Raw genomic sequence first — 23,214 nt, 5'->3', positions numbered from 1 at the left:
TTGTTGACCGGACTCATTAATTTATCAACTCTTAGGGCGTGCATTTGGCATGCTGACTGCAGGAATGCCCACCAGAGCTGTTGCCGGAGAATTGAATGTTCATTTCTCTACCATAAGCCGCCTCCAACGCCGTTGTAGAGAATTTGGCAGTACATCCAACCGGCCTCACAAACGCAGACCACGTGTATGGCGTCGTGTGGGCGAGTGGTTTGCCGATCTCATCGTTGTGAACAGAGTGCCCCATGGTGGGGTTATGGTATGGGCAGGCATAAGCTACACACAACGAACACAATTGCATTTTATTGATGACCATTTGAATGGACAGAGAAACCGTGACACGATCCTGAGGCCCATTGTCATGCCATTCATCTGCTGCCATCACCTCATGCTTCAGCATAATACACAGCCATATGTCACAAGGATCTGTACACAATTCCTGGTTGCTGAAAATGTCTCAGTTCTTCCATGGCCTGCACACTCACCAGACATGTCACCAATTGATGTTTGGGATGCTCTGGATCAGTGTGTTCCAGTTTCTGCCAATATCCAGAAACTTCAGAGCCAGTGAAAACATTCCACAGGTCACAATCAACAGCCTGATCAACACTATGCGAAGGAGATGTCACACCAGATACTGACTGATTTTCTGATCCACGCCCCTACCTTTTTTTTAAGGTATTTGTGACCAACAGATGCATATCTGTATTCCCAGTCATGTGAAATCCATAGATTAGGGCCTAATGAATTTATTTCAATTGACTGATTTCCTTTTAGATCAGGCCTACACAGATATTTTCAGCTTAACATAGCCTATCTGACATGTTTCAGTATACATAGGCTACTTGTCCTACTAAACTAGATTGAGTCACAGTAAGGTTGGAGCGGCGTACAAACAAGGAGAATTCCGATCGAAGTTCCAGTATCTGTTTCCACGGGAGTAGTTTCTTAGGTCAGTGATTCTTGATTAGCTTTTGAGGAACATTATCAAGTCCAATCTGTTAAAAGTACCTCTGTGTGGGCTGGTAGTTGAGTATTGATTTTCTGTGAGCCAAACAAACTACAGTAGTGGAAGAAGCCAAGTCATGGCAGTCAATTAACAGTGATCCAGGTGGAATAGAAGTGACAGGATTCTCTCATCCAGCACTTTAACACACCGGTTTGCTTTTACAGTTGTGGTATATTGATGTCTGCTGATGAACCCATTGGCTGGACATTGCTATAAGTTCGCGAAAAAGGTCTATATATATATATTTTTATTTAATTTTTTATTTTAATATTTTTTAAAAAAATATTTTTTAACTAGGCAAGTCTGTTAAGAACACATTCTTATTTTCATTTGACGGCCTAGGAACGGTGGGTTAACTGCCTTGTTCAGGGGCAGAACGACAGATTTTTACCTTGTCAGCTTGGGGATGCAACCTTACGGTTAACTAGTCCAACGCTCTAACCACCTGCTTTACATTGCACTCCACGAGAAGCCTGCCTGTTACGCGAATGCCGTAAGAAGCCAAGGTAAGTTGCTAGCTAGCATTAAACTTATCTTATAAAAAACAATCAATCAGTCATAATCACTAGTTAACTACACATGGTTGATGATATTACTAGTTTATCTAGCCTGTCCTGCGTTGCATATAATCGATGCGGTGCGCATTCGCGAAAAAGGTCTGTCGTTGCTCCAACTTGCACCTAACCATAAACATCAATGTCTTTCTTAAAATCAATACACAAGTATATATTTTTAAACCTGCATCTTTAGTTAATATTGCCTAACATTAATTTATTTTAACTAGGGAAAATGTGTCACCTCTGCAACAGAGTCAGTGTATATGCAGCAGTTTGGGCTGCCTGGCTCGTTGCGAACTGTGAAGACTATTTCTTCCTAACAAAGACAGCCGATTTCACCAAACGGGGGATGATTTAACAAAAGCGCATTTGCAAAAAAAGCACAATCGTTGCACGAATGTACCTAACCATAAACATCAATGCCTTTCTTAAAATCAATACACAGAAGTATATATTTTTAAACCTGCATATTTAGCTAAAAGAAATCCAGGTTAGCAGGCAATATTAACCAGGTGAAATTGTCTCCCTTCTCTTCCGTTCATTGCACGCAGAGTCAGGGTATATGCAACAGTTTGGGCCGCCTGGCTCGTTGCGAACTAATTTGCCAGAATTTTACGTAATTATGACATAACATTGAAGGTTGTGCAATGTAACAGGAACATATAGACTTATGGATGCCACCCGTTAGGTAAAATACGTAAAGGTTCCGTATTTCATTGAAAGAATAAACGTGATCGTTTCCGGATTCGACCATATTAATGACCTACGGCTCGTGTTTCTGTGTGTCATTATGTTATAATTAAGTCTATGATTTGATAGAGCAGTCTGACTGAGCGATGGTAGGCACCAGCAGGCTCGTAAGCATTCATTAAAAATAGCACTTTCGTGCGTTTTGCCAGAAGCCCTTTGCAATGCATTGCGCTGTTTATGACTTCAAGATTAGGCTGGTGTAACCGATGTGAAATGGCTAGCTAGTTAGCGGGTGCGCGCTAATAGCGTTTCAAACGTCACTCGCTCTGAGACTTGGAGTAGTTGTTTCCCTTGCTCTGCATGGGTAACGCTGCTTCGAGGGTGGCTGTTGTCGATGTGTTCCTGGTTCGAGCCCAGGTAGGAGCGAGGAGAGGGACGGAAGCTATACTGTTACACTGGCAATACTAAAGTGCCTATAAGAACATCCAATAGTCAAAGGTATATGAATTACAAATCGTATAGAGAGAAATAGTCCTATAATTCCTATAATAACTACAACCTAAAACTTCTTACCTGGGAATATTGAAGACTCATGTTAAAAGGAACCACCAGCTTTCATATGTTCATGTTCTGAGCAAGGAACTTAAACGTCAGCTTTCTTACATGGCACATAATGCACTTTTACTTTCTTCTCCAACACTTTGTTTTTGCATTATTTAAACCAAATTGAACATGTTTCATTATTTATTTGAGGCTAAATTGATTTTATTGATGTATTATATTAAGTTAAAATAAGTGTTCATTCAGTTTTGTTGTAATTGTCATTATTACAAATAAATAAAAAAATCGGCAGATTAATCGGTACCGGCCTTTTGGTCCTCCAATAATCGGTATCGGTGTTGAAAAATCATAATCGGTCGACCTCTAATAAATTCAGTACTCGAGGACAACTCAAGGGAGAAGTCATGAAGGAACAGGCAAGTGGTGCTTGAAAGACACCTGGCTGAATTTGCTGTTTCAGACCCACCCCCTATACCGCTTTTCCATGACCCTGAAGAGACATGAGTGCCTTGGTTACCTCTCATTCACTCCTTTTTTAAAAATTTTTTACATTTATTTTTTTACATTTTATTTTTATTTAACATTTAACCACATAGCCCAGGCCTGCCTTATTGACATATCTTGACATGCCATATTATCAGGGTCATGACATACTTGTTCCAATTTAGACCATAATGACATGGGATATTGGCTGCTCTGATTCCCTATGAGGAATAATTTGAGTGCTTATGTATAGATATACCATTTTTCAAAATGTAAGTATCATGAGCCTCTAGGGCAGCTATAAGAAGCAGCCTACAGTCGTGGCCAAAAGTTGAGAATGACACAAATATTAATTTTCACAAAGTCCGCTGCCTCAGTTTGTATGATGGCAATTTGCATATACTCCAGAATGTTATGAAGAGTGATCAGATGAATTGCACTTAATTGCAAAGTCCGTCTTTGCCATGCAAATTGACTGAATTCCCCAAAAACATTTCCACTGCATTTCAGCCCTGCCACAAAAGGACCAGCTGACATGTCATTGATTCTCTCGTTAACGCAGGTTTGAGTGTTGACGAGGACAAGGCTGGAGATCACTCTGTCATGCTGATTGAGTTTGAATAACAGACTGGAAGCTTCAAAAGGAGGGTGGTGCTTGGAATCATTATTCTTCCTCTGTCAACCATGGTTACTTTCAAGGAAACAGGTTCCGTCATCATTGCTTTGCACAAAAAGGGCTTCACAGGCAAGGATATTGCTGCCAGTAAGATTGCACCTAAATCAACCATTTATCGGATCATCAAGAACTTCAAGGAGAGTGGTTCAATTGTTCTGAAAAAGGCTTCAGGGCGCCCAAGAAAGTCCAGCAAGCGCCAGGACTGTCTCCTAAAGTTGATTCAGCTGCGGGATCGGGGCACCACCAGTACGGAGCTTGCTCAGGAATGGCAGCAGGCAGGTGTGAGTGCATCTGCACGCACAGTGAGGCGAAGACTTTTGGAGGATGGCCTGGTGTCAAGAAGGGCAGCAAAGAAGCCACTTCTCTCCAGGAAAAACATCAGGGACAGACTGATATTCTGCAAAAGGTACAGGGACTGGGGTAAAGTAATTTTCTCTGATGAATCCCCTTTCCAATTGTTTGGGGCATCTGGAAAAAAGCTTGTCCAGAGAAGACAAGGTGAGCGCTACTGTCATGCCAACAGTAAAGCATCCTGAGACCATTCATGTGTGGGGTTGCTTCTCAGCCAAGGGAGTGGGCTCACTCACAATTTGGCCTAAGAACACAACCATGAATAAAGAATGGAACCAACACATCCTCCGAGAGCAACTTCTCCCAACCATCCAGGAAAAGTTTGGTGACGAACAATGCCTTTTCCAGCATTATGGAGCACCTTGCCATAAGGCAAAAGTGATAACTAAGTTGCTCGGGGAACAAAACATCGATATTTTGGGTCCGTGGCCAGGAAACTCCCCAGACCTTAATCCCATTGAGAACTTGTGGTCAACCCTCAAGAGGCGGGTGGACAAACAAAACCCCACAAATTCTGACAAACTCCAAGCATTGATTATCCAAGAATGGGCTGCCATCAGTCAGGATGTGGCCCAGGAGTTAATTGACAGCATGCCAGGGCGGATTGCAGAGGTCTTGAAAAAGAAGGGTCAACACTGCAAATATTGACTCTTTGCATCAACTTCATGTAATTGTCAATAAAAGCCTTTGACACTTATGATATGCTTGTAATTATACTTCAGTATTCCATAGTAACATCTGACAAACATATCTAAAGACACTGAAGCAGCAAACTTTGTGGAAATTAATATTTGTCATTCTCAAATCTTTTGGCCAAGACTGTACATTGAGTGAAATTACAATGTCATGCATTAAATCAAAATTGCAAGACAGTTAATGCGGTAAAGCACACGTGTAATAGGTGTATAGGAAACCTAATGAATAATTCAGTACGCCTCTACTCTGAAATGGGCAGTGCCTTATGAATAATATGTTACCCTGCCTCTCTAATGTTTATTGATTGGGTCTATCTGACAGCGGTGAGGTTCAGAGTCGTTATGGCGTCGCACCGAACGAGAATGGTATTTTTCAGCTGCCCCATGTATTGGAATTTACCAGTCATGTTCCACGTTCTTTTGGGGGTTTTGTAGTTAAATATATACATGCAAATGAAGGAAGAAGATAATATACCGGGCACGGTCAATGGCACCGTCATGGAGAGAAAAAAAGGTGGTGTCGAAGATAGCAGGGGTTGTATGGACACACTGGTCTACGAAGCGGGATCAAATCAAGCTGCAGGTCGTGGCGACCGCAATGGTACAGGAAACCGTGTCGGAACGGGGATACGCGTTCTAAAGGTAACTATCAAGCAGGTCAAATTTGAAGGTTTATCAAAATACTTCAATCGCACAGTACCCGGTTCTAACAGGGCCGAAGTGCGTGTGAAATTATACTCACGCGTCATCCAGTTTGAGCATCATTGATGTTCCCTTATATAGTGGTAACTATATTGGCTTTGAAAGTATAGCGTTGAGTGCAACAATGTGTCGAACCATATCGCCAGAGAGCAGCTTCCTTTCACTGTAGCTCTTTCTAGATTGTAACAACATTTGACTGAACTGTTACAGTAGGCAGTCGTTCGAGATGTTGCTACATATTGTCGTGCTAAGCTGTTAGTCTATCCTACTGTAGATGTTTCATATGCTATATTTGCTGTTGTGTATCATTTGCAAATATGACAACAGTATAGCCTAGGCTATAGATCAGAACATGTCAAAACATGTTTTAACTTGCTGTTTATTGCTGAATATGAATAGCTTAAGCTATTATGGCTAGAGTAACATGTGTAAACTTTTCAATGTGTTTCGCTATTTAGGCTACATGTTTGTCATTGGATAAAATCCACATTGAATTTCTTAAATAACCTATTGACTGGGTTTTGCATAGGCTAACGGACCACCGGTAGGCCCCATCGAAATCTTGGACTGAGATTGTTCAGTCGTTTCGAGCCCTCAGTTAGCAAGCACGATTGACAAGACATGTGATTAACTGTTTCCTTACTCATTCATGTGCTGTTCTTCCGCCATTATGTTACTCATGAACCCATTATTCCATTTACATAAAACATAATGGCTTGTGCCAATTATCCCCATGCATAATAATTTAGAAAATACATTTCATAGGCTGACATGAAACTCATCCATGCTTCTATGGATAGACTGCTTATCTCACCAATCTCTCATGTGATATTGTCATGGGCTGGAGAATGACACATTCCAGTTACAATTGCACTAATAATAAATATCCAAAAGACAACTTCATTGGAAGGACCATTACATTTTATGTTCATTGAATCATGAATGGCTGCTGCTGCTGCAACTAACGGTAGCCTTGTATTCAACCAACCAAGATTTAAACCAATGAGTGGTGAGTTTATACACATATCAGTGGTGGTTGGTGCCATTATGATGATGGAGGATGATAATTGTTTTTCATGAGTATGGCCTTATTTCTATTACAGCATATTGGATGACTGTCATTCATATTCTATTCACCCAGCTCAATGTAACATCAATAGGTTTTAGGCTACTCCATGAATGAAAGTTTACAAGGCAGGTGCACATGTCGAGATACTTTTCAGTAATCAAGGTCACCGTGACACATTCAAAACCGCCTTGCACACTGTTGCAAGTATTCAGACCCTTTCAAAACCGCCTTGCACACTCATGTAAGTATTCAGACCCTTTACTTGGGTTCAAGTCCGGGCTCTGGCTGGGCCACTCAAGGACATTCAGTGACTTGTCCCAAAGCCACTCCTGCGTTGTCTTGGCTGTGTGCTTAGGGTCATTGTCCTGAGCGCTCTGGAGCAGGTTTTCATCAAGGATCTCTGTACTTTGTTCTGTTCATATTTCCCTCGGTCCTGACTAGTCTCCCAGTCCCTGACACTGAAAAACATCCCCACAGCATGATGCTACCACCACCATGCTTCACCGTAGGGATGGTGCCTGATTTCCTCCAGACATGACGCTTGGTATTCAGGCCAAAGAGTTAAATCTTGGTTTCATCAGACCAGAGAATCTTGTTTCTCATGGTCTGAGTCCTTTAGGTGCCTTTTTGGCAAACTCCAAGTGGGCTGTTGTGCCTTTTTACTGAGGAGTTGCTTCTGTCTGGCTGCAGAGATGGTTGGCCTTCTGGAAGGTTCTCCCATCTCCACAGAGGAACTCTGGAGCACTTTCAGAGTATCCATCGGGTTCTTGGTCACCTCCTTGACCAAGGCCCTTCTCCCCCGATTGCTCAGTTTGGCCGGGTGGCCAGCTCTAGGAAGTCTTGGCGGTTCCGAACTTCTTCCATTTATGAATGATGGAGGCCACTGTGTTCTTGGGGACCTTCAATGCTGAATACATTGTTTTGTACCCTTCTCCAGATCTGTGCCTTGACGCAATCCTGTCTCAGAGCTGGACAATTCATTCGACCTCATGGCTTGGTTTTTGCTCTGACATTCACTGTCAACTGTGGGACCTGATAATAGACGTGTGTGTGCCTTTCCAAATCATTTTAAATCAATTGAATTTACCACAGGTGGACTCCAATCAAGTTGTAGAAACATCTCAAGGATGATCAATGGAAACAGGATGCACCTGAGCTCAATTTCAAAACTCATAGCAAAGGGTCTGAATGTTATGTAATATGGTGTCATTTTTTTTTTTTTATATATATACATTTGCAAAAAATGTAAACCTGTTTTGTGATTATGGGGTATTGTGTGTGTAGATTGAGGCTGTATTTTAGAATAAGGCTGTAACATAACAAAATGTGGAATGTCAAGGGGTCTGAATATTTAACGAATGCACTGTATGTTTATCCCTGTTTGACATCTCAGAACATGGTTTGTTAATTGAGCTTCTGATCACTGAGTTGTTGGAGCTTTATTTTACAGATTTCCTTTGCCCTGTCCTTGGATGGTTGTAGGGGTGATGGAGTGAAATGAGGGCAATGACTGACTGGGCAATGGTCTGCTCAGGGTTGTGGCAGCCTCTCTGAATGAGTTTGCCCGTCTTGTAGACTCATACAGAGAGACCTGTGGTGTGTGCCTTTGTTGCCTGTCGCCCTTGATATGCATGTTGTCATTGCACATAGTGAGGTTCTCTGCTTTTGGGAGAGAGTGTGTGAATATGTTGCCTGTCACCCATTGAGCTGTGTGTTGTCATTGCACATTGAGGCCTGTTGTGTGCGTCTTTGGAGCTGTCGTGCTGAAGAGCTGCGGCTCGGGGCCCTGCTGTCTCCTCTTGTGTGTGTGTGTGTGTGCGTGTGCTGCGGTGCAGTGTAGTGTGGATGCCAGCAGCTGCCTCCCTGTGCCGGGCAGCCATGGGGATGCACGGCATCGTGGGAGGATGACTTCATCAGTGTCTAACTAATGACCTAATGCCTGGTCACCAGTCTCAAAAGCCAGGGTCCAGTTCACACAGCGCCGTTCTTGCCCTGTGTAAATATTTGTTCCGAGCTTCTCCAGATTTGAAAATAAGGCCAGTGATTCTGACATAAGCCACACATGTCATTCAGGGTTGGGCTCCCAGATTTAGCAAGGACCCCGTTTTAAGTTCACCAACGCCCATGAGCTTTTTGCAGGTAATCTCATTTGAACTTTCAGTTTTGCAACCTGACAAATTGACTCAATTGAATTTGTCCTCTGGATGTGTTGGAACATGATGCAGCTTGAGATATCCTTGATTCAGAGCAAGGCAAGTTATCTTCTCTTACACGCCCAATACATTTACAGTGTATCTGTGGTGGCAGTCTTTTCATCTAATGTTTGTTTCTCCAGCGAAACATGAAGAGGAATGGAAGCAGAGGCTGTGTTACCAGGAAGACTCGCTTTGGATCGCGAGAGCGGGATTGGCTGAAAGGGGATGCCCAGCGAGGCTGTGTGTGTCTGTACGGGGGAACAGTTGACCCCCAGCCCCCAGCCTCGGGCCCACAGGCCTCCTCCACCCTCCAGGCAGACCTGCGGTTGGTGCTATGCTCCACCACTACCACGGTGGAGGAGCTGTGTGCCCAGAGAGAAGTAGAGGGACTATACTTGCAGCTCCATGGAGACCTGCTCAGGTAATACTCACCTCCACAACTCTCCTCTCCCACTGACACTCACGTCTAGTACCATGGTGTTATGTTCGCAACTCTTGAATATGTTAGAAAGATGGCATTCTCAGTGTCATTGGTTCTATTTATTGCTAGACAGTGTTAAAAACCAATTCTAAACAATCCCATTCATGTTCAATATCACATCTTTGTGCTTTATTCACACAGTCTCAACTTTTTCATACTGTTGTAGTTACAAATTACCTCATTCCGGCACTGCCGATTCCTCCATTCTATTTTTACACATTGGGTCAGGTTTGTACTCTGTTTTCTTGAGTGCTTATGAGAACTGTGCTGCTTGTCTAGAACAGGAGCAGGCTCATAGATCTAGACTTTGACTGACCTATGTGGCCCACAATTCTGCACGTTCCGGTGGCCGTGTCCGAAATCTGTCTTGCCTTCTACTTACTTAAACTGCATGCTGTGTAATAATTGTACTACATGCTATTTAGAACATATTGTTTAGTAAAAAAATAATGCAGTAAGCAACAAATATCAGTATATTAGGCTCCTTCTAATGAGAATGTGTCATCTAATGCACAATTGCATTGATTACCGCTATTCGTTCATTTTGATACAGCACGTCCCCTCAACTGATTATCAGCTGTTGTCAAACACATGTGAGTCTCGAAAGACCATTCTCTTCCTCAATAGTGTGCAGCGAATTCTACTAGATGAAAAGCCTAAATGAGAATGACATCCTGGCATTTAAAGCATACAACATTTTTCGAAAATGCACATACTATAAAACATTATTTTTTCGCATACCCAGAACGCCTACTATTTAGAAATGCAAGTACGGGTTTTCAGACACGGACAGTGACTTGACATCTGTTTATGACAGCACTTTTCCATTTTCACTCCTCATGATGATGCCTTTGACACAGGCTATAATCTGGTTACACCCACTTGCTCTCCTCTTGGCTTTTTTTGGTCAGGCCAGGCAAGGGAATGCTTTTTACTCCCTCTAAGACTATTTTTGGTTAAACGCTCAGCAGGATGCACTAAATGGGTCATGTGGTTCAGTGTTGTGCAGAAGAAAAACAAGGTATAACATGACTGAGATTTGTAGTGAATTACACACCTTACTGCAGGATGCTCTTTACCTCCCCCTATGGTATTGATTTTACCAGCTGGAGCCCTCAACCACGTGAATTGCATTTCTACATTCTATTAATACAGCTGGATATGCACTGGCAGTTTTGCACTATGCAGGTAAAGTGCTTTTCTGAAAAGACTGGATCAGCACAGGCATGTCTCGCTCTTTCTTATTTGAGCCTGAAACCCTCTCAGGTTTGGTTCTGTAACCACCTAGGCTTCTCCTCTCTCCCCTTAAGGGAACTCGGATCAAAGTAATTTCACATACAGGTGATACAATGTCAGATTTATCTCGGTAGTGCCATGTCTCCTCCCACACCTTGAAGACTGTTGGATAACTGTGCTGCCTGGTGGAAATGTCAACACTGAGTCATTTCACGTACCTTTTGATTTTATTATTAGTGTTTGTTGTATTCTTGTTATTACAATTTCAAGGCCCATAGTAAGAGATTTTCCAGTACTTTGTACACTTTTTAGCCAGTAGTTCTGAAATTATTGCTCAGAAGCCAAAGATGGTCCCAGAAAATGTGTAGATATGTGCATCATGTTATTTCTCCCTCTCTGTCTGCTGTGTGTGCGTCTTGCTAGCTGTCACTCAAATGCCGAGGAGCTAAAGCTCATTGGCTGAAACTCTAATTGCTAGGGGGCTGGCCATACGTGGAGGAAAATGGCGCTGCACAGCTTCCAGTAAAATCCCTTTCAAACCAGGGATTTTGTAGCTAATTGAGGTAAAACAGTAATTCTGCTCATAGATTATGCATGTATGAACTACACTTTGACACATCTAGCGCTAGATTTAAAATGTGTATATATATATATATATATATATATATATACACACACACACACACTTCTCTTAGACATTCTCCAGAATTTGGGTGATCACCCACATATACACAACAAATTAAGGGAAAGTATCTAGCCACCCAAATGAAGGAAAGGAGCTTTTTGGTGTCTTTTGACAGAGATTAAGTGACTGTATATTTTAGAGCCTCCTGCACTCGTGGCCACAAGGCAAGTGGATTTGTGAATAAATGTACATGCTCTCAGAGCTTGTGTGAATGGTCTACAGGCAGTCCTGTACTGACAGTCATCGCTCCGAGCCTGCCAGGGTTCTGTCTAAATCCTGTGTAAGGTGCTGGGGCCACGACTGTGTGTGACCAGCAGACATGATCCTGATTGTTAGACCCCGCTGACAGAGGGAGTGTGGGCAGGGAAATGCCACAGCAGCCACCAGACGCTGTGTCACCTCACCATCGCCCTGGTGTGACAAGGGCTGTGGCTGGAAACTAGTCACTTCTGCCTTAGCATCATGGTAATCCTAAACTACAGTACATAGCTAACTCCCAGCGCAGGGCCTCTATCACAGACGTACCGACTAGGGTGGGTCTCTCTCTTAGAATGTATGGAGAGAGCCAATGATGACTTCTTCTAAAGTGGTAATGTGTAACAATTGCTTAACACTATGGGCTACTGTTTAAGATTAACCTGTAATGGACCAGTTAGGTTTGCAACTGGAGCAGTAGGGAGAAATGAAAACCAGACTACTGAATAATTTAGGAAAAGAATGCCGGCTTGTAATTTGTAAATAAAAATGTATCACCTTGAGTAAATATTGATGTAAAATGTGTACAATGAGCTCAACATGGATGAAGAACATCAATGGTACAATAGATATCGGACATATATCCTGCCTATAGTTTACTAGGGTGCACCCAACTTTGTCTTAATCTGAGGGTTTCTCCGATTTCAAAGTTCAATAGCAATACAATAAACATGAATCCACTCAATTCACAAATACTGACTTATATAAACCACTATGACATGTGTAACCGATGTGAAATGGCTAGTTAGTTAGCGGTGGTGCGCGCTAATAGCGTTTCAATCGGTGACGTCACCCGCTCTGAGACTTGAAGTAGGGTTGCCCCTTGCGTTGCAAGGGCCGTGGCGCGATGGGTAACGATGCTTCGGTGGGTGTCAGTTGTTGATGCGTGCAAGGGTCCCTGGTTCGAGCCCAGGTTGGGGCGAGGAGAGGGACGGAACGGAACCTACACTGTTACACATGGAATCGAATGTGAGTGACTGTGCCTATCAAAAAACACTGAAAGGTGTTTAAGTGTAGCATGTGCTTATAACAATCCCAATGCAATGTATGATGCCTTGTAAGAAAAATCCTACCACACCGCAGTATGGCAGTGTAAATTCAGTGTTTTCCAAGGAAAATAAATCGTAGCATGCAAATCTTATTGATGTCCTAGGTTAAGGCATCCTTTTTGGAACTGAATCCATACTCAAAAAACCTGACCTGTTTTACAAACAGGATCCCACAATATATTTACCATGAGTACCTTTTCATATAACCATTAATATAGTGCTTAGCTTTAATCTCTTACAGGAATAAGAAAATAAAACTTTACACTAACTATAGCACTAGGCTCATGTGGACTGAACGATAATTAGCCCGGGCAAATGAAAAGTACTAGTGCTTACACCTACACGTAATTTCTTATAAAGTAATCTAAAACATAAGTGTACCAAAATGGATTGATGCTATATAGTCACATTTTGTAAAAGTATGAAAACTAAAATAGTTTGCCATGCATGATTAGCATGATCACTAACGTTTGCTATTTCAATTGATCGATAACTGAGCTAGCCTAAATGTTAACGGCTTGTGCGAATGCTTGGTTCAGTATGAACACGCACAAAATGCTAGAAATAGCTTAGCTAGCCTAATCGTTAGCAGCTTGTTTTCCTTATGAAAACTCACCAAATACTGGCGCCAATCTTTCCCTCAATCCCTTCACAGCACGTATGTATAGATAAGTGAGTGTTAATATCCAGTTCTCGCTTTTTTTTAGTTCAGTTTTATACAACTTCTCAACAATTTGAAACTTAGTTTTTCTTCCATCGAATGGCGGTAGCTCTTCACGTTCCGTTCTAGCTCTTTTATTTTTGTTGTTGGCGCCAACTGGTGTTCTAACGTGAGGTTAGGAGAGGGACTATGGGTATTTCGTTTTGATTGGCTCAAAATAAACTGCTCGTCATACAGCTTCTGACAGCGGAATTGTAATAGCTGTAAATGTAAACATATCAATAGTATAGTATGATTGGTTACTGGAATCTCACTAGCAACGATAAGAATTCAACATTATTTGACCTGCGTTACAAATGCGTTAGAATAAGCAGCACAATCACACACTGTATGCCACAAAGAGTTGTAAGATCTGAGGCTTATTGATTTACAGCATATTATGAATTATATTGGGCAAAGCTGGGGCTTCCATAGACAGTGGGTCATTGTGAAAAATACCCTCACACATTTTGAGTGGTTCTGGCTGTAATGTCTTCACAGTGGTTCTGTAGCAGATATCCTTGGTGTGTTCAGGTGCGGATCAGATGTGTTGTGTTGAAGGCGTGCCATTGCCAGTGACAGGCTGGAGGTCACAGATTGCGGACACAGAAGACCTCATGTTTGATAGCAGCATGAGAGGCCCTTTAACAGGATTAGCCATGGAATGAGCTGGTGATTTCATTAGGGCAATAAGGCAGAGGACTCACACAGGGGAATTAAAAGAAAGGAGTTCCATCACCATACCATTCAGATGCGTTATTCAGATGAGCTATTGTTATTAGAGTGCATGTTGGTCATTAGCAGGTGCTTCATATGATTGATGTTCTTCCTCCATATCTATCTATGAACTTTGGACCTGATACCTGTGCGGAGAGAGTTTCTCTCTCTGCTTGATTGACATCCGGCACGGAGTCGGACTCTGTAAATGTTTTGATAGAGGAGCCTCGTCAATTCCCCAAGTCTGAAAGTGAAACACCTGTGTCCAGCTCTGCTGATTGGCATGACAGCTGTCCTCTGGATCTTACCTGTCATAACACAGGGAATGATGGCTTGGAATGTCTCTGCTTGCGTGTGAGTGTGTGTGCTTGCGCGCATGCAAATGTGTGCCAGAAATGGTTGTTGAACTATGCCCCTTTGGTTGGATTCCAAGCGTGGAGGCAAAGATGTACACATTTAATTATACGTGTCGAGGAGAATCTGCGTGTCTGTTAAGGGTATTGATTGTGATTGGCGTATATCCTGACGGTTTCTATTTCTGTCACTGTAGGAGGCTGGACCCCTCTGAGCGCCCTCTCCAGATGGTGTATGACTACCTGGCTGCTATAGGCTACCAGGACCCTCTGCGGGTTCAGAGAGAGGCGGCTAACTCGGACCTCAGCTGCATGATCCGCTTCTACAGTGGTGAGTAGTGACCCAGGGGGCCCGTCAAGGCTCTCCTTCACTGGGCTCTGACTGGGCTCAGCCTGCTCTGCTGGAATCAGGCCTGGAGCCCTGTCAATGGACCTGGCTCTGTTGGTTATGGAGCAGTCTAAACTGTCAGCTTCTGGGATGGGTCTTGTTTTTCTGGTCCATAGTGTGTGTGTTTGTGACGACGTGTGTATGTGTGTGTCTTTCCGCTACTCTCCCGGCTGCAGGGCTGTTAGCACTACCCTGACTTAATGAAGTAGGCTTCACTCACCTGGATTGGGGTTTATTTTTGCGTAACCTTTTTATGCATATAAGTCTTTGTTACTTTGGGAAAAATTGTACTCTTTCTATTATTATCATGCTTTGATAGGTAAGGAAACTATGCATATCTGTTCATATTGTATCTCTGTGTCTGGGTCTGCATACTGTCTGTCTGTTTGCAGGAGCCAAGCAGCCTGGGCTTGTTGTACTTTAGCTTTCATACCGGCAGCAAGACACACCTCGGATCGGTCTGTCAGAGATTGTGGAGCAGCATTTTGTACTTAGAAGAATTCATGTTTTCTACTTAAAAGATTATGCTTTCTCTGTCTGCGCCTCTCTACACTTTAACACCTGAGTGAAGACACTGTCCTAGCTTCAGCACCCATCTAGTCTCAATCTGTCTAGCACTTTAAGAGGAGTCAGGCTGGTTTATCAGGGCCAGAGTGGTGAACTACGAAGCAAGCTAGATCTACTCAGGGTTTTCTAAAGGTTCCCATTACAGCTCAGACTTCATCCATACTACAACAATGAATACTGCTCGTCTGCCTGCCGCTAACTCTAGCACGTGGCTAGTCGAAAACCAAACTCTTCATTTTTTACCTTTATTTAACATGGCAAGTCAGTTAAGAACAAATTCTTATTTTCAATGATGGCCTAGGAACAGTGGGTTAACTACCTTGTTCAGGGGCATCACGACAGATTTTTACCTTGTCAGCTCGGGGATTCGATCTTGCAGCCTTTCGATTACTAGTCCAACACTCTAACCACTAGGCTACATGTCGCCCAAGACAATGCTGAAACATCAATCCATGGCCAAGTCAGTGCCGCATTTATTTTTGTATTTATGTTTTTTTGTACTTACCCCTTTTCTCCCCAATATCGTGATATCCAATTTGTAGTATGTCTTGTCCCATCGCTGCAACTCCCGTACGGACTCGGGAGAGGCGAAGGTCGAGAGCCATGCGTCCTCCAAAACACAACCCTGTCAAGCCGCACTGCTTCTTGACACACTGCTCGCTTAGCCCGGAAGCCAGCCACGCCAATGTGTCGGAGGAAACGCCGTACAGCTGGTGGCGCCCCAAGTCAGCGTGCATGCGCCCGGCCCGCCACAAGGACTCGCTAGAGCACGATGGGTCAAGGACATCCGGCCAGCCAAACCCTCCCCTAGCCGGACGACGCTGGGCAATTGTACACTACCTCATGGGTCTCCCGGGACCGAACCCGTGGCTCAGACACTCAGGATCAATGTAGTTAGCCCGGAGTTAGCCTGCCCGGTGCAGGTTAGATCTGAAGGATTTGTTGCCATAGAAATTCACCTGGCTAAAAGGTGAGCCATGTTTGTGGTACCAGTTATCCCAAGTTACTCGAGTTGACCAAAGTTACCTTGCTAAGTCCTCAAACTGCATTTGTAGTACAGGGCTGAGGTGACCTCTGTTTAATGTTTCCATTGTTTGAACCGGGTTGTATTGTGGTTTGGGTTGCTGCTACAACAGTTCAATCCCACATCTTCAAGATGAGGGCCCATAAGTGGCTGCCTTCTCATCTGGGAAGGGGTTAAGTGACAGCTGCTAGTTCAGGCCTGTGAGGGATGTGTGTCAGATGCAACCCTGGGCGTGGGTAACCTTCATTATTCTGAGGCCAGGACGCAGCCCAAACAGCCATACATCAGGGCTGTGTGGTCCCTGACTGACCATCCTTCTTCCCTGGGCCTGGCGCAGGTTAGCGTTTTTTGTAGTGAATCTTGTTCTTTAGGCAACTGCAGTGGTCACTAGCTGGCACAACCACAAAGTCATAAAATCTGATTTTAAACCTAACTCTATAAGCACACTGCTAACCTTAATGCCTAACCCAAACCATAAATTACATTTTGGGGCGGCAGGTAGCCTAGTGGTTAGTGTTGGACCAGTAACCGAAAGGTTGCTAGATCGAATCTCCGAGCTGACAAGGTAAAAATCTGTCGTTCTGCCCCTGAACAAGGCAGTTAACCCACTGTTCCTAGGCCGTCATTGTAAATAAGAATTTGTTCTTAACTGACTTGCCTAGTTAATTTTTTATTAACCTTTACGTTTTTTGTTTCATTAATTTAATTAACCTTTACATAACCTTTTATTTTATTAACCTTTACATTTTTTGTTTCATTCATTTTTCAATATAGCCAATTTTGACTTTGCAGCTGGCCAATCTAAGGGGAAATTGCTCAGTTTAGCCCACAAGACAAGACTCATGACAATAAACGTCAACCTGTGGGCCTGGCTGGCAGCGTCACCGCTCTGTCACAGCCCCACCAGTAACTAACTATCCCTGAGTCACTGTGATGTATGGCACCAGGTACAGGATGGATGTGTCATGCTGGTTCATTTTAACACACTGGTCCCCTTAGGGGGGCGGGGAGATGTATTTACAATGGTGTGATGTGTCCATATCATTTAGTCTCTCTCTCTCTCACACACCTCGAGTCTCACACTCCTCCCTCTTTGTGATCCTGTGTGGTAGTGGCAGGTCTAATGATCCTCTTATCAGTCCTGATAGGCTTTGCTGTAAGGAGAAGAGGAGCGGGGACCTGATGTTCTGTAATGCCTCTCCTATTAATAACCAGGCTGGTGCTGAGACTGGCTGGGCCGAGCACTGTGTTGCTGAGTCAGTGTCACTGTCTGACTGGCTGGGGCTGTGGCCGCGCCCATGCTGTGGTGAGAGACAGTGAGAAGGAAAAAGAGAGAGAATGAAAACTAGAGGGAACTAGAGCGAGAGGGGAAGAAAGCGTGACCACAATCTCTGGCTGGCAAAGCCTTCTCACACTCTGTCACACGCACACGCGGTGAAAGAGCCCCTCCCTCCCCATCCACTGACTGCACATGCTCAGGCATTCACCACACAGCCTCGTGATACCTTCCAGAGAAATCCTTCTGAACTTACTCAGGCTGTTTCCGTGCATGTACTGTCACTATCTACTAAAATATACTAAAACTACAGTTAGTGGATGTGCATTTTGTATTGAGAATAAGCATGCCCCTCTTGTTCGTCTGGTTGATTCTCAGTGCTGTAACTCTGTCTTGCTGTCTGCTCTCCAGCACATTGCAGGCCTCATTCTCAGTCACAGTGTGTAGGCTACAGTGGGAACAGAACAGCGCTGGTTTCTCCCCTGCTCGGCCCAGTCCTGTGAGAGCTGGCTGTGCTGTGCCGTGGTGTTATTGAGCAGAGCAGACCTGTGGCCCGGAGGTTGGCCAAGCCCTGGGAGAGATCTCCCTCACCTTTTATTAGCTGCTTGTGGGAAAACACCGGCAACACTGGCACCCTGGCAACCTATCTAGGCTAGCAGGGTGGCTGGATTGGATCAGATGAGGACTCTCATACAGAACTATGGTAAAATGTCTTCTACTCTCAACCCATACAGTCATGGGGTAACAAGTATTTCCACCCACACATCTAAGGGGTTGTTAAAGAGCTCTCCACCCACACAGTGGTGATGAAATAGATGGGCTGTGTTAGTTGGAGAACTCCATAACAACCCTGTGCTGTACATAGCTCTTTCTCAGGTTCCTGGCAGCCGTTGTCAGGGGTAACCTAACCTCCTGATTGAGCTGATGAGGGGATCTCTGCCGCAGCTGTAAACAGTACAGCCATCATAGGAAGGGTTTGTCATTATGTTCACGCTTAATGATGTCTTTGTAAGCCCTTTCTAAGGCCTGCATAAAGGCTTCACAAATCAGTTGTTATAAGCATATGCCATTCTATATAAAGGGTGGAATAAGGGTGATCAGTTGACACATGACAAAGCACCTCTTATCACCCTTAAATAGTTCAGCTTTATACGTAATAAAGTGTGTTGCTATTAAAGTGTGACCATGAATCCTGCATTCACTGTGCTGTATGTTGGTGCACATGCCTGTGCAAGGGCTGCGCTGTGCGCACCTTTCTAAAATGTGTTGGTATTCACACTGCAGAGGTGTTGAATGGTTTTGCTAAGCACAGGTTTATGACTTCCTTCTCTCTTTCCATGTCAGAGAGGTGTTGATAAGGGAACATTGTGTGAGTTATTAAAATGCACACGGCTCTATTTGTACAGGAAACTAATCTCCGAACCCCCCCGAACCACAGCCCTGTTGCCCACTCACAACAGCCTGCTGTGGCGCTCCAATGAGATGAAAACAAACATGGAGGGGGGAGTAAACATGAATAAATGCTGACTTAATAAAGCACTCTCTATGAAAACAGAGCTCCAGAGACCTGGGGGGTGGCGTACAGCTGCAGCTCTGAGGGGGCATGTGAGTCCTGGCGCTGGTCCACTGGGTCTGGCTTCACCTCGGCCGGTCCGGACCTGGTTCTGCTGCGGAGCTCTGGAGCTCACATCCAGCCTGGGAGCCTTAGTGTCTCAGCAGAGGGGAGTTAATCATATGAGGGCTGACCAAGTTTCATCAACTAATGAGTTATTGATCTGTCAGGATCTTATCAGAAAATACCAACGAAAACTAAGTAAACAGTGTGGAAGCCCTAAGCTGCGCTGACAGGGGCCAGAGAAAACCGTAGGGGGTCCAGCAGCCAGGCCATAGAGCCCACTGGGCTGCTGCTCACACAGGGGTCTGCTAGCCCCTATTACAGACTGACCCATCTGTAATGGTCAGTGCCTGGAGGGACAGGTCAGCAGAGAGCAGACGGAGTGGGATTACAGTACACCACTTCCTGGTCTCACTAACTGATGAACTGAATAACAGAGGGAGGGAGAGAAGGGGGTAAGAGAGGGATGGCATGACCAGGGGGAGAGGAAAAGTGCTCCCCCCCCCCCCCACTGAGCAGTGTCTCTGCATCTCTCTACCTTCGCTTCTCAATATTATATGCAGATTCTAGATGTGAGTCAGCAATCAACTGCTAGAGATTTTCCAGGGTCAGACACTGGCTCCTCAGCCTTGAGTCACGCAAATCTGTGGCTTAAAGAGCTGGGTGTCTCGGGAGGTGGAGGGGATCCTGCCAGTTTAGATTGGTCTATTTCAATGCAATCTTTATTGGGAAATTACCCCTCCATCCTATTGCTGAACCATAGAGGGATGGGGAAGATGTGCATATTGGAAAGATGCTAGCTTGACTTTCTACCTTCCCATTGTTCAGTATCCAGTAAGCACTGCCATTGTCCCATAGTTCTGTCCTGTCTGACTTGTCTGCATTATTCTGCTGAAGCAGTTTTCATTTTATTTGATTTCCCTAGTATGGAAGCGAGCTTAGGGACTTTATGAATTGCATTTCTCACAGTAAGAATAGGTCACGGAGGGGGCCTGCACGGCTCTGATTTGATGTTATTGCCAAAAATGACCTGCTGTTCTGATCCTGGGCTGCAGTAAGCCTGTGTCTCTGCCTCCACTGGCCCCCCACTGCAAGCTAACCTAATCTATGCAATATTCTTCTAGTTCTCCCTGTTGGAGACAGAACATCAAGGCAGATGTTCAGTCTGGATGGACAGGGCTGTCTGGAGTCATGTCTGGCTGACAGCTCAAACGTGGTCTGGTTTGGGGGATTCTCAGGTGCTGATACTCCATAGGGAAAGTTGATGTACAAGTGTTGGGTCTACAGAATGCATTTGGCCCATTGCCACCTCCTTTGACTCTCGCTCTCTCTCTTTCTCTTTCTCTGTACGGTAGTTTCAATGCCACAGCGGACACTGTTTGACCTACCTCACTCCCCTGCCCATCTGGTGACTGTTGAGGAAAGACTTGACCACTGTCGCCAAGACTACCGTCAACAGGAGACACGGACATTAGAGCCGAGGGACAGAGGGCAGGGGTGTGAGGGGGGGTTCACCCAGGACATGCACTGTGATTTGTCACTCTGTCCCTGTGGCTTGGCAGTGTCTGAGCAGCGGAAGTGGGACTAGGTTTAGTGATTAGGCATGTCCTCTCTACCCCTGCTGCTGAGGACTCCCACCCTGCTGCTATTGGAACTGCTGCTGGAGTCTAGTCTGAGAGAGAGAACAGGGAGAGCGAGAACCGAGTTAAACAACATCTGCCGCTCTGCCAGACCTGTACACATTTTATGACCAATGAGATTGGTCCATATAATAAATCACTGGTGTGGGATTGGCTGACTGCTGCTCAGGGGTGAAGGGGTAATTATACACTCCCCGACATACCTGTATTTATTTGGACAGTGAAGCTAAAACTTTTAATTTGGCTCCTACTCCTCAAATGCTAACCTCCCCTGTTAATGGTAATGATGAGAGGTTAACATGTCTTGGGGGTATGATCTTTGATCTTTAACTTACTCACTCATTATTATTCCCGATTCATTCATGATTATCTGTAATCATGGTAGCATCCACATTAATGTAGAAGTGTTTAGAAAGATATATGTTGTTCTTATTTACAATAAAATAGACTCCAAAATGACACAATACATTATTTACCATTCATTTCAATTGGGAGCAACATAATCTGTAACAGAATGAAAACAAACTGAAAATGCATCCAACAAGATTGTATCGTATCTGGCATGATGCAGTCATTACGTGCTAGGAAAATGGGACCAAATACTAAGCTTTTGACTGACTACTTTAATACACAAGTACATTTTTCCAAATACTTATGACACCTTCAAATGAGGGGACTAGACACATAGATTGCTTTAATTTCTAAACAGTAAAACAGATCTGTATGAAAATAACCTCAAATAAAAGGTAACATTCTGTACTGTTGCCTCAAATGAAAAATGTGATCTCAAATCCAAAATGCTGGAGTACAGAGCCAAACTAAAAGTTATAGCTTCACTATTCAAATAAATATGCAGGGGAGTGTAGATGGTGCAAATGCACCAGGCTGGAGCAGACTTGTATTCCAAGGTACTCAACGTTTCCCTGGCAACTCTGACATGATGGGAAAGCATGCGTGTTTGTTTTGGGTGCAGCAGTTTGCCGTGAGTGGCTGAGACTTGTTTTCATTGTGATTGAATGCGAGAGTGATTGTCAGAAAGTGTTATTGTTGTGTTGGGAGAGGAAGTTGAAGTGTCAGTGTTCTCGCTTTCCCGGGCACACTGCAAACATTAGTGGGGTTGTCTTTCATTAAAGAATGAACAAAGAATCTTAAATGAGTATGTTTTTGTGAACCTTTCAGGTCTGTTGGCTGGGTGTTTGAGCTGTGCTGACTGCTGTAAATTGTTGTACATTTAAAGCCTAATGCAACAGGGGAAAAAAGTTGTGTGGTAATTGCGTACCATTGGTGATGAGGCCACATCTGAGATACTGCGAATGTCATTAGCCTATATTATCAATTATAAACTAGGTAGTTCGAGTCCTGAATTCTCATTGGCTGACAGCCGTGGTATATCAGACCGCATACCATGGGTATGACAAAACATTTATTTTTACTGCTCTATTTAAGTTGGTAACCAGTTTATAATAGCAATAAGGCACCTCGGGGGTTTGTGATATATGGCCAATATACCACGGCTAAGGGCTGAATCCAGGCACTCTGTGTTGCGTGGCGCTTAAAAACAGCCCTTAGCTGTGGTATATTGGCCGTATGCCACCCCCCAGGCCTTATTGCTGAAGTATGATCTTATATTCCCCGTCATTCTGATAGCATGAGATGATAAAGTACGTACTTGCCAAAACCCTGTAGCAATGCAACAGTATAGGCTGTGGGTATTTACGCACAACCATGTTAATGGGGGTGGCGTTTTTCCATGGCCAGAGCAGGGAGAGCAGAGCACAGCTCAGTGTCTCTGTGTGTTCAATTTTTTTCAGCTTGATGCAGCTCTGTGCAGAGGCCTGCTCCTCAGATTTGGAGTCAAGTCCAGGGGGGGATGTCCAATTTAGAAACGCTTGTTGACATCTTGCATGATAGTCAGAAGATCGAAGTAGATTTGATTTGAAGGGCTTTTTAGGGCTACGCTTTATTTAAAATAGCACTGTATTGTCCTTGAGCTACATTCTGCTGCAGTCTCTCAAAATGCAATCAAACCCCCAAATATTGAGTGACTTTCACTTTCCTGTTATTGCTGTAGAAAACGCTAACTCTAGTTAGATGTGGTGTCTTCAGTCTGGCCCTCTGGCTCCATTGTTCAGAGAGGGCTTACATCTGTAGTGTTTCTGGGGGTTGTTCCAGCTTGGGTCATCACTGTGCGCTAGCTACAAACACAATATCAACCATTCCCTCTCTCACAACCCACTGCACCA

The 23,214-nt window shown here is 44.1% G+C and overlaps 1 protein-coding gene across 1 annotated transcript in view; it reads left to right on the top strand.

Annotated features, from left to right (window-relative positions):
- Positions 1-5,317: 5,317 nt before the first annotated feature.
- Positions 5,318-23,214, top strand: part of LOC106587351 (PH domain leucine-rich repeat-containing protein phosphatase 2) — a 49,134-nt gene continuing 31,237 nt past the window's right edge. Inside the window, exons 1-3 of the mRNA XM_014175677.3 lie at positions 5,318-5,661; positions 9,126-9,406; positions 14,659-14,792. Of these exons, the coding sequence (XP_014031152.1) occupies positions 5,467-5,661; positions 9,126-9,406; positions 14,659-14,792 (610 nt within the window). The 5' untranslated portion in view covers positions 5,318-5,466. The remainder of the gene's footprint in view (positions 5,662-9,125; positions 9,407-14,658; positions 14,793-23,214) is intronic.

Source organism: Salmo salar, chromosome 26 (assembly GCF_965601325.2).
Source record: "Salmo salar chromosome 26, fSalSal1, whole genome shotgun sequence".
NCBI classification, from domain to species: domain Eukaryota; kingdom Metazoa; phylum Chordata; class Actinopteri; order Salmoniformes; family Salmonidae; genus Salmo; species Salmo salar.
Note: the sequence above shows the minus strand (reverse complement) of the source record. Positions and strands in the feature narration are given on the sequence as shown.